This window comes from Carlito syrichta, unplaced genomic scaffold (genome assembly GCF_000164805.1).
Source record: "Carlito syrichta isolate Samal-C Ts95f unplaced genomic scaffold, Tarsius_syrichta-2.0.1 Scaffold303277, whole genome shotgun sequence".
Lineage (NCBI taxonomy): Eukaryota > Metazoa > Chordata > Mammalia > Primates > Tarsiidae > Carlito > Carlito syrichta.
Window position 1 is genome coordinate 251,441 of NW_007247373.1, and position 11,705 is coordinate 263,145.

General features: G+C 46.9%; 1 protein-coding gene across 1 annotated transcript in view; it reads left to right on the forward strand.

The window, feature by feature from the left end:
• GNA13 (G protein subunit alpha 13) overlaps positions 1-9,899 on the forward strand; it is a 51,605-nt gene extending 41,706 nt beyond the window's left edge. Inside the window, exons 2-3 of the mRNA XM_008058277.1 lie at positions 2,435-2,485; positions 8,885-9,899. Of these exons, the coding sequence (XP_008056468.1) occupies positions 2,435-2,485; positions 8,885-9,457 (624 nt within the window). The 3' untranslated portion in view covers positions 9,458-9,899. The remainder of the gene's footprint in view (positions 1-2,434; positions 2,486-8,884) is intronic.
• Positions 9,900-11,705: the final 1,806 nt, after the last annotated feature.

Genomic DNA, 11,705 nt, shown 5'->3' on the forward strand with positions numbered 1-11,705 from the left:
TGCTGTGGCGATGCCTCCCCGGGCTCCTTGGCCTCGGGCAGTCTGCCCAGTGGATGCTGGTGCACAGCCAGCCTCAGGGCCTCTGGCACTCTCACAGCAAGTGCCCTAGGCAGAAGCTGTTTGCCCTGGGGCCTGCCCACACTTCCAGGCCACCGCGGCGAGGCTTGAGTTCCTGGAAATGGAGCCAGCACTGCTGCGGGCTTTCTTTTTCCCTGCACCACTCCACATGAGCTTCTGCAGAGCACCGCCCTGGGTCAGGCTGCTGGCAAGGTCGCCTCACGTGGGGGACTGAGTCCCACCAGGATCAGGGGCCCCCAAGTCCATGGCAGGACCACAGGACTCCGGAATTCCCCTCACTTACCTTCCCCGCTGCGTCCGGGGGCTGCGGTGTTGCAGGCGAGAGTCTGGCTCGTGGTTCCAGCCCCAGTCGATGGATTTTTCTCTTCTTTGCACTTTAGTTGTTAGCCCATCTTTGATGTGTTGTGCAGCGTGCTGCTGGTCCCCTTTCTCTTGGGGCTGGGGAGACTCTGTCTTGGTTTACTCTGCAGGAGAAATACACTCTAGCTCCTCAAGTCGGCGTCTTCATCATAAAGCGTCAATTAGCAAATATTTTGCATGTTATATGTATTATATACCTTATTCTTATAATAAGGTGAGCTAGAGAAAAGAAAATTCTAAGAAAGAGAAAATACTTGACTGTTTGTTAAGTGGAAGTGGTTGCCATGAAGGCCTGCATCCTTGTCACGTCACGCTGAGAAGTCTGCAGGGCGGGGTAAGGGGCTGGTGTCGTGGGGCAACGGAGGCGGGGGGTGGAATGGGAGGCCGAAGAGGCAGGCACTTTGGGGAGAACTTTGCTTTAAAGATCTGTGAAAGTTGACCCCTGTGGTTCAGACACCTGTTTTCTCAAGGATCGGTTGTACATTTTTGCGTAAAACCAGTTTCTTCATATACTTCAACCAAAACAGTAGGCTGTAGCCATTAAAATGCAGGCACAGATGAGAGACTTGCTGTCTTCTACTAAGCCGTACAGAAATATGTGTATATATATGTGTGTGTATGTATATATATACACATATATAAATGCATATATGTGTGTGTGTATAAAAACATGCAATGGGCTTATTGATATTTTAAAATGAATTCATAAGTAAAATATTTGTTAAAATTCCCCAGTTTCACTTCGTGGCATGATGACTGTCGGTAGCTGTGACCCATATAGAGAGGGCTGGGGGAGCGTCAGCCGTCTTAAGTCACACCAAGGGGTCTTGAGATCAAGCAGCCAGGGAACTGCTCCTCTCCAGCTCTGTCTCAGGGCGTGGTCCCAGGCACCCCTTAGTTACGGACGGCTGCGCTGGAGCTGCCACCTAACGAGACGTGCAGGCGATGCACCTGTCTGCAAGGAAGCCCTGCCTGCAGGGGCTTGGGCCACGGCTGCAGGCAGGGCGAGGACCGGGGACTCAGACACGGCCCTTCTTTCCCCGGCGCGCCCCTCTTCCCTGTGTGCTGCGGCCAAGTGTTTTCATTCTAGGAACATGTTCTCATGCCGTTTCAGTGTTTGAAATTGCTTGGAGGTCTAGTAGAAATCTGGACTTAGAAAGGCAGGCTGCTTGGGTCACGAAGACTGCAGCACAGTCCAGAGTCGTCCTGAGCAAGATGTGTCTGTCCGGGCACATGCCTGCTCCTGGAAGATTTTGTACGGAATTCTTGCCTCTTCTGTGGTTTGTTCTTGTCTATGAAGATTACCGCCATTGCTGTAAACTTGAGAGAGAAAATGCAGACAAAAAAGAATCTCACTTGGATTTTAGTTGATTTATATTGATTTCTTTTTTTTTTGAGTTGGAATCTCACTCTGCCGCCCAGACTGGAGTGCAGTGGCTGCTCCTGGCCACCACAGCCTCAACCTGCTGGGCTCCAGTGATCCTTCTGCCTCAGCCTTCCAAGGAGCTGGAGCTACAGGCGCGCGCTACCACATCCGGCTGATTTTTTATTTATTGTAGAGATGAGGTCTTGCCAAGTTGCCCAGGCGGGTCTCGAACCCGAGGGCTCAGGCAATCCACTCACCTCAGCCTCCCAAGGCATGGGATTACAGGCTGAGCCACTGAGCCCAGCTTATATTGATTTCAAAAGCAGTTTTCACCTTCTAATTACGTCTGTCCTAGGGCTATATAGTCATATCAAAAAATATACCTGTAATCCCATTCAAATAGATGGTCACTTGGGGTATTGATTATGTGAAGCATCTATGAAATCAACCAGCCTTTGCAGATTTAGCGCTTTGTGATAGAGCAGACACTTTAAACATTTATTTTAGGAAGGTTAGCTGTTCAGTCTGAAATTGATGACTAAACAAAGTGTATTTGGATTAAATGTACTACCAGGTAGTATAATATAAATCATTTCTAAGCTCTAATAACTACTTTCTTCTTGTTTTTAGGGTGAATCTGTAAAATATTTCCTGGACAATTTGGATAAACTTGGAGAACCAGTAAGTTTTTTGACTTATGTTTTGTGCCATTTGAAAGCAGTAGTTGGGATATCTGTGTTTTTGTCTGGGGGCAACTTGATAGGACTTGAAGGATTTTAGAAAAGTTGTGTGTGAAGCTGTTTGCCTCTTTTGTTTTGTTTTTTTGTTTGTTTTTTTTGGTGGAAGCATGCTGACTCTTCCTGCTTTATTTAGAATGACTGGTAGCTAAGGGTATTGGATGATTTTTATTTTTTCAAAATGAAAAGAATATTTTTATTTTTATTTTTATTTTTTTTGAGTTGGAGTTTCACTCTGTCACCCAGACTGGAGTGCAGTGGCCGCTGCTGGCCACTGCAGCCTCAACTTGCTGGGCTCTGGCGATCCTTCCGCCTCAGCCTTCCAAGTAGCTGGAACTACAGGCGCGCGCTACCACGCTCGGCTAATTTTTGGCTTATTGTAGAGATGAGGTTTGCCAGGTTGCCCAGACGGGTCTCGAACCTACAGGCTCAGGCAATCCACTCACCTCAGCCTCCCAAAGCACTGGGATTACAGGCTGAGCCACCGAGCCCGGCTATTTTTATTTTTCAGTTGCAATACTTTTTTCTCTTCTCTGTCCAGGTCTCCACTATTCCCTTGAGGAATGCCTTATCTACTATTTTATGGAAATAAAGTCATTGAGAGAAAAAACTTATGTTTGGAAATGAGATTGCCCATTATCTATTACACTTCCATGTCTCTGGGGTTTTTAGTAAACAGAAACAGAACGAAGACAGTGAGTTGATCCGTTTTCACATTTTTCCAGCCTCCGCCGTTTTCCTATTCATTCCCCTTTGTGCCGCTTTCTAGATGGAGGGCTGGATTCTGATGCCTGGGAAGAGCCTGGTGGTTTTCCCGTGGTGTGTTTCTCGTAGCCATCCACACTCCGTGGGCGCACGGCCAGCCCTGGCATGGGGCTGCAGGCCAAGTGGCTCCCTCGCTGTTCCTGCTCCGGTGTTGGTGGACAACAGAGTGCAGAGGGGCTCACTGGGAGAAGGGTTCTACTGCTTGGAATGTCTTTGAAAGTCATTGCCCTACTCAGCTTAAGCTCCCCAGTCTCTACCTCTCCATATCTAAAATGAGGATGATGTCTGTTGTTCAGGGCTGTGTGAAGATGAGACGTAACATGTGTGCGGCACCTTGCACAATGTTTTCCAAATAAGAGGCTCTTAAGTGTAGTTCATTTTTGTTTGTTTTTAAGACGGTGTCAAATTTGAATACCAGATTGCCAAAACAATCTTCCTTTCCTTCTATACCAGTATGTGTCTGTTTGTAGAAAGAAAATAACATTCATTTTAGATGGTCAACTCTGCAAGTAAAAAAAATTACAAAGCCCAAGGTGTATTTAAATAAACTCTTACTGAATGAAGGGGAAAAAAAAGAAAACGATTGCCCTAGAGTTACTTACTAAATTAGTGTTGCTTCACTTGCCTCCTCATAAAGTAAATTTTTGTTACAAATTTTAATGTGGTCTTATGGGTTCTTTGGAGTTTTTGACCTTAAAAATATAACTGAAGGGGAACTTAAACTTATTGCAAGTAGGAAAGTAGCATCCTGATGTATTCAGGGCGTGTGGGAAAAGTACCTTCTTTTTACTCTAGCAGGCTAATCCTTACATTTTCTCTGTATTTTTCTAAATTGCATTTGTCTACCTTTAAGTGAATATATTTTTCTCCTGCCTGTTTCCTAGACACAAGTGTACTCCATAAGTTGAAATCTCCATAGTTTTGTTTCTTTTTTTTTTTTTTGAGTTGGAGTCTCACTCTGTCGCCCAGACTGGAGTGCAGTGGCCGCTCCCGGCCACCACAGCCTTGACCTGCTGGGCTCCGGCGATCCTTCCACCTCAGCCTTCCGAGTAGCTGGAGCTACAGGTGCGTGCTACCACGCCCGGCTAACTTTTTGATTTATTGTAGAGATGAGGTCTCGTCAAGTTGCCCAGGCGGGTCTCAAACCCGCACCTCAGACAATCCACTCACCTCAGCCTCCCAAAGGCGCGGGATTACAGGCTGAGCCACCGAGCCCGGCTATCCACAGTTTTCTTATTCGGCTCACATCAGCGAAACTTTGTATTCAGGTGTGTTTTACTTTTCCATCTGGTTAGATTGTAAGCCTTAAAAAAAAAAAAAAGTATAGACCAGTAGCTCACACCTATAATCCCAGCACTTTGGGAGACCAAGATAAGTGGCTTGATTGAGCCCAGGAGTTCGAGACCAGTCCAGGCAACAAAGTAAGACCATGTCTCTACAGAAAAATCAAACTATGAGCCATGCATGGTGGCACACCTGCAGTCCCACTACGCAGGGGGCTGAGACGTAAGGATCCCTGACCCCAGGCAGTCAAGGCTGCAGTAAGCCCTCGTGCCTTCGCCCTTCGGCCTGGGCAGCAGCAGCGTGAGACCCTTGTCTTCCGCTCGTTTCTCCGTTCAGACACTGCTGCCGCGGATCGTCCCAGCCTCCCTTTCCGAGAGGCCTCCCTCGACACACTGCTCAAAGTCGGCCCCGCCCTCTTCCAATGCCAGCTCCTGCCTTTTTCTTCATTGCACATACCAGACAGTTGATCGTGGCATTGTGTTTGTTTCTACCCATCTATTTTGGAAGTGCCAGGACCTCAGCTCTTGGTTGAAAAGGGTGGAGAGTTCGTGGTGACAGCGCCTCGTGTGAAGTAGGCACTCAACTTTGAGTGCATGACCCTAGGCCAACTCCAGTCAATTGACAGAGCTGCTTGGACTCTTATCCTGAGAACAATTCTGAGGCCAAATCTGGAATAAAATGAAAACAAGTCCTGTGATCAGCACGTAGTTGCAAAGGTGGGGAGAAAAAACCTGGGTGTACTATATTTTTGTCACCCATTTTGTGCATAGGAGTCACAGGATTGCATTTGCTGTTCCACCTCTTACTGAAGAACCAGGGCCGTCAGCGCCCTGCCATGTGCCAAGCCTTGTGACCCTCTGGGAGGTAGACATAGCAACCAAGGCTGTGGGCTCTGCAGCCACCTCCATCCTAGCTGACTCTGTATGACCTCAGGCATCTCTAAACTGTGGTTTCTTTGTCCATAACTTGGGCATAGTAAGAGAACCGAGCTCACAGGGTTATGGATGATGTCCCTGAAGGTTTGGTCAGTGCTCAGTGTTAGCTGTTTTGTTCTTTGATCCCTACATTTAAGGAGCTCATTCTAGCCAGAGACAGAACTAACATGCATAAAACAAGTAGAAGACAATTAAATCATACTAATCATGAAGATAATAAGTTCACAGACTGGCGAGGTGTCTCGGCTGGAAAAGTTGGAGCTAGCCTCTAAGAGTAAGTGAAGTCGAACTGCCTGAAGGATGAGTTGGACTTAGGTGCATAGAAGGAGGTGATGTGGCCCTTGAGATGGGAGATGCCAATGTGTTTAGTTATGCCCTGATGAAGGGTCTTTGAAGTGCTTGACTTTGACTTGTAGAAGCAGCTTTTTAGAAGGCAGTAGTTCGGGGTTTTGTGCATTATTTATTGCACTGGCACTGTTGTCCAAAGAATGAACAGGTAATGGTGTAAGATGTGGAGCTTTGTGCAAGGCACTGTGGTGAGCTTTACCAACACAGAGCAGAGTCTGCTGGTGTCAGAAGACGAGACGTGAGAAGGGCCCTGGAAGCCAGTTGGCACGCTTTGAATCTGATGCATGAGGAATCCCACCGTAAATTTTTAGATTCGTGACCCAGGAAGTTTGGTCTGGGAGTGACTGAGAGATTTATCCAGAGGCGTCATGGGACATCGAGGCAAGGAAACTAGCGATGCGTCAGCAGCCACGCTTGAGACGATGCAGAGTTGGGGCATGTGAACAAGGAAAGGGGACGTGCAGGAAGGAGCAGCAGGGTTTGCTACAAGACAGGAGGTGACAGAGGAGAGTCCGGGGTGATGGGGAGACCCGAAGAGGCGGGATTGCTGGGGAGACAGACAGTAAGTAGAAAGGAAAGTACACCCATGGGACTTGGAGGGGCTTAGGAAGAAGAGGAGGTTTCTTCTCGAGCATGATGCGTTTGATGGTGAGTAGATTGTCAAGTGCAGGTGACGGATGAGCATTTGCATGTGAGAGACTTGAATGGGAGTGTACCTGGCCGTTCCAGCCTTCCTCGGTGGCCCTCCCTGCAGCAGAGGCAGCGGTAGGCATGGTGGGGATAGACACAATCCCTGCACAGCTTCACTCAAGCACAGCTCATTTAGTCCTCCCAGCAACCCTCTGGATGCCATTTCTACAAACCAGGAAATTGAGATGCAGAGAGGTTGAATGACTCGTCCACCATCACACAGTCGTGTGCCTGTGTCCCCATCAACAGACTGTTCTGCCAGGCCACTTGATTGTATCATCCTGTGTTCTGTGCACGTGCGAATGGCCTTCAGCTTCCTAGCTAGATTGTTAGCTCCTACTAAAGACAAGAGTAGAAGACTTTATTTTTATAGAATTAAGTTTTCTAAAAGCTCAGGGATGGCACATTTCTGAAGTGGCTGGCACAGATGCATGTTGTAAATTGGTACTGCCTTCTAGAAAGCAGTTGGGCATCAAGTGTCTAGGGTCATTAAAATATTAGCAGCCTTTAACCTTATTTCTTTAGTCTTAGGAAATAGTCCAGAAGGAAAAAAATATGTGCATGAGAAGTTTAATTGTAGGATTCCTGTTAATTGCAGCAAAAAAATTGGAGACAACCTAAATGGCCACTAATGGGGAAATGTTAATATAAATTACAGCACATTGATGCATTTGATATATTTGGTAGTCTTTGAAAGTGAGATGTGACTGTATTGACATATGGAACAGTTCATGATCAAATGTTAAGCAAGAATGTAGAGGCAGTCTGAAACTTGTATGCATGTGCTGATTATAAGTAAGGTAGGGGCATGTATAACAAAAGGCCGAAGAAAACACGGAAAAGCTGGCATCTGTATTGGAGTCCTGGAGCTATTTCATGAGCGGCTGTGGCTTGCTGATCACTAGGAACTGCCAGCTTCTTTTTTTGTCCTTAATTCCATGACACCGTTTTGAGGAGATGAATATTCATGTAATGAAATTTCAAAATCGTATCACACTACTCAGAAAGGCATAAAAGGCAGTATTGGGAATAACGTTCAGCATTGTTGTAAATCCTGCTTTGAATTTTAAAATATCTTGACTTTGATGGTAAACATAAACGCTCTCCTGGTCACTGTTGCCAAAAAGCTGTGTCAGAGTTCTGGAAAAAGACTAAACTGAGAAGAAAGAACCATGACGTTGCATGGGGAGGTGTGCCGTGAGGTGCCGCGGGTGACTCGTGGCCAGCAGCCTCCGCTTGCTCCAGGTCTCAGTTCACTGATTAAGAGCTCAGAGAAGAGCTCACTTGACCTTGGCAACCGTCCTTCCTCCCAGGTAGGCAGGCCAGGCATGACCTCCATCCCACGGGCAGGGGCGGCTACACTCAGAGCTGTCGACAGGTTGTGGGTTCTTGGGTCCACACGTGAGGAAGTGGGAATGTGGCTACTTAGGCTCCCCCCGAAAGTGGCCCGGAGTAAGTGGTGAAGTTGTTACAGCAGAGGAGGAGTTTTCCCACATGTGCTGTAGCAGCAGGCATAGCATGGAGCGACCTGATAGCGAAGCTCCAAGTCACGGGTGGGGGGGCACAGGAAAGGAACATTTAGGGCGGGTTCAAGAAGCTGGGCGTGGTAGCTCACACCTGTAATCCAGCAGCACTTGGGGAGGCCGAGGCACAGGGATCCCTTGAGCCCAGGATTTTAAGACCAGTCAGGGTAATGGGGCAAGACCTCATCTCTACAAAAAATAAAAAAATTAGCCAGGTGTGGTGGTGCATGCCTATAAGCCCAGCACCTCGGGGACTGAGGCGGAAGGGTTGCCTGAGCCCAGGAGTTCGAGGCTTGGCGAGCTGTGATCGTGCCATTACACTCCAGCCTGGGCGACAGAGTGAGACCCCGACTCAAGATGGGCTAGCAAGAGGTGGTCAGAACCTGGGCCTGGGGAATGAGCCTGTGAATTGGCGCTGGATTCAGACCCCAGTGCCGAGAAGGGGCGCGAGTGGGCAGTCGGGCTGCAGCGAGGAGGGGGACGTGGGCAGCAGGGCTGAAGGTGGGTGAGTGGGGGGGGGGAGGTGAGGGCAGCTGGCAGGGGGACTCAAGCTGAGGGGCGCGGGCGTTGCTGGGTGAGAAGATTGTAGATGCCGGCCATTTGCAGCGAGTGTGGGACCGGTCTTTGTAAACTAGGTTTTACATATCTTAGCATTTTGTAATAAGAATGAGATACCAGAAAGTGTCATTTAAAGTGTCATTTTGTTTGCATATCCGTTCACTAGGCCAGTTAGTAGCCCACTGAAAATGCTAATAATTACTCCTGGATTACTAAGTGTGGATTATTGTTCTTTTCCAGGATTACATTCCATCACAGCAAGATATCCTGCTTGCCAGAAGACCCACCAAAGGCATTCATGAATACGACTTTGAAATTAAAAATGTTCCCTTCAAAATGGTTGACGTGGGTGGTCAGAGATCAGAAAGGAAACGTTGGTTTGAATGCTTCGACAGTGTGACATCAATACTTTTCCTTGTTTCCTCAAGTGAGTTTGACCAGGTGCTTATGGAAGATCGACTGACCAATCGCCTCACGGAGTCTCTGAACATTTTTGAAACAATCGTCAACAACCGGGTTTTCAGCAATGTCTCCATAATTCTGTTCTTAAACAGGACAGACTTGCTTGAGGAAAAAGTGCAAATTGTGAGCATCAAAGACTATTTCCTAGAATTCGAAGGGGATCCCCACTGCTTAAGAGACGTCCAAAAATTCCTGGTGGAGTGTTTCCGGAGCAAACGCCGGGACCAGCAGCAGAAACCCTTGTACCACCACTTCACCACTGCCATCAACACGGAAAACATCCGCCTGGTCTTCCGTGACGTGAAGGATACTATTCTTCATGACAACCTCAAGCAGCTTATGCTACAGTGATGAACAAAGACTTGCTGTTCTAATACCTTTTTGTTTTTGATGCTTTCTGTTTGTTTTGTTTTTTAAAATAGCAGTTTACAACAGGAATTAGAAAATCTCGAATCTGTATTTAACATCTTGGAAATCCAAGTCCCCTTTCTGCGGCCTTTGGTTTGCGGCTGAGCGCTGTTGAAGAACACGTCACAGAGACCTGCCGCCGCGCAGGCTGATCTGCCCTGCCACGCCTTTCGTCTGAGTCGAGCTGCTGTAGCCTGGCTGACCTCAGACTTCGGCTTCTTCCACTTTCAGATGGAATGCTCCTGTAGTGCCAAGTGCAGAGGTGTCCTTAAGTGACTGTAGGTCTGAGGCTGGGGATATACAGGCCTGGAGCAAGTCCGATGTCTTCAGTCCACCTGACGTTTGGCGACACTTGTTGCCTAGCTTACGGCAGCCTCCTGTGTTGAATGGGCTGTTAGAAGAAAGCTGGCTCTGAGGAGTGGCTCTGACAGATGTACGCAGCTTAGCCTTCCTGTGTTTTTAATTGCTTGTCTATACAGCAGTCGTTTTGTTTTAAAATTTCTGTGGTTTCTGAAGGTAATGTTCTTAGTGTTTTCAAGTTTACATAAGGATTTCTGCCTGATGCTGAGGAAGCGTTCACAAGTGGTACGGGGGAGCCAGAGGCAGGCACGTGCCAAGGGGAGTGTTGTGATCACAAGCAACGCACGACATCTGAGTTTCTCTCATGTCTCTCACGGGAGTGAGCGTGCCATATGTGAAACATTCTGGCCGTGGCAGCAGCTGAAACTTCAGCAACTGGTCACCAAACTTTCTGAATAACCATCTGCTCCAGATGCCATGTGTTCTGCTTCGAGTCCTGCCGGTTCTGGTCCTCGCTGTAGGAAGTCATTGCTGTGTCATCACAAAAATCCTCCTTCTGCCTTCCTGTCCATTCCCATCAACTCTATCCTGTGGCTGTTTACAGGATTTTTCTGTGTGTTTGGAGCTTGCCATGAGCAGTATTTTTCTGTCACACCTCAAGAAGGCATTATTTGAGATTTCTATTCATTCTTGGTGTGTCTCCAAAAGATATAGTATGTACATGTTTGTATAATTATTGTTTATGAGGCCAGCTTTGTGAGGTATATTTTAAATGTTTTAAGGATAAGTAGTAAGTTTTTTAGTTCACACCTGAAGATGGTTACATTTGACCTTCCCCCACTGCTTACCAAGTTAGAACGCACTGTGCAGTAGCTCTGATTACAGATATGCTCCCAGTGGACGCATCAGGATGGCTGGTGTGCAGTCCTAAAACTCATGCCTTGCAGGCTCTATGTAGTGTTACAGTTGGATCAAAGAAAGAGATGGCCGAGACTGGTAACAGTTTGAAAAGCCCAACAACTCTTCTGCTTTTTCTGGACATTTTGAGTCAGACTGTGGTAGCATCACTGTACTGTGTAACTGACTGTGTTATCAGGTGTTTTACTGGTCCTTAAAAGAGCGGTCAACGTGACGGGTCCCCTAGGCCTCCCATGTCCATGGCTCTTGTCTGCCTTGCTGTGTACCAGGAGAGTGGGGCTCTGCAGGGAGCTAGCCAGGGATTGTTCTTGACATGCCTGCCCTTTTTTGCCTCTGAAGTTCCACTGTCATCGTAACGCCCAAGATGCCCATGCCTTGATCTTACATGAGCTGCAGACGTGTAGCCTGCCATCAAACTGCAGGTGTTCATAGTATAATTCAGACATGTTTGAATAGTCCTACATCTAGTGCTTCTTGCCAAAAGAGAGCATTGTTTAAATTCACAAAGTTAGCATCATTTCAGTGCTATTGAATATCTGAATATGTGCACAGTCACGTTTGAACTGTTTAGTGGCTTGTCAACATGTGAATTAAGCAAATAGTTTCACTGAATGGCCAAAACATTTAACTTCAGTGAAGACTAAAGTTAGATCTCCACAGAGAAAGGACACTTTGCCTTATTTAAGTTATATTTAAGCTCTGTGTTAGGAACTATAAATATCGCCTTGACAAAGCAGAACTCACCAGTTTCGCCATTTTGACTTACCGCCAAGAAATGTTAAAACATCAAATAGATATGGTATCGTTTTGGGCATTTGCGGTTTTCTTCTCTAACATGTTTGATGTCTCACAATCAACATTTAAAAAAAACAAAATCTAGACTCAATTTGAGGCAGTAAATTACTTATATTTAACTTAGCTTGTTTAGACATCTAATAGAACTGAAGATTGAATCTAAAGGCTTTAGTCCACA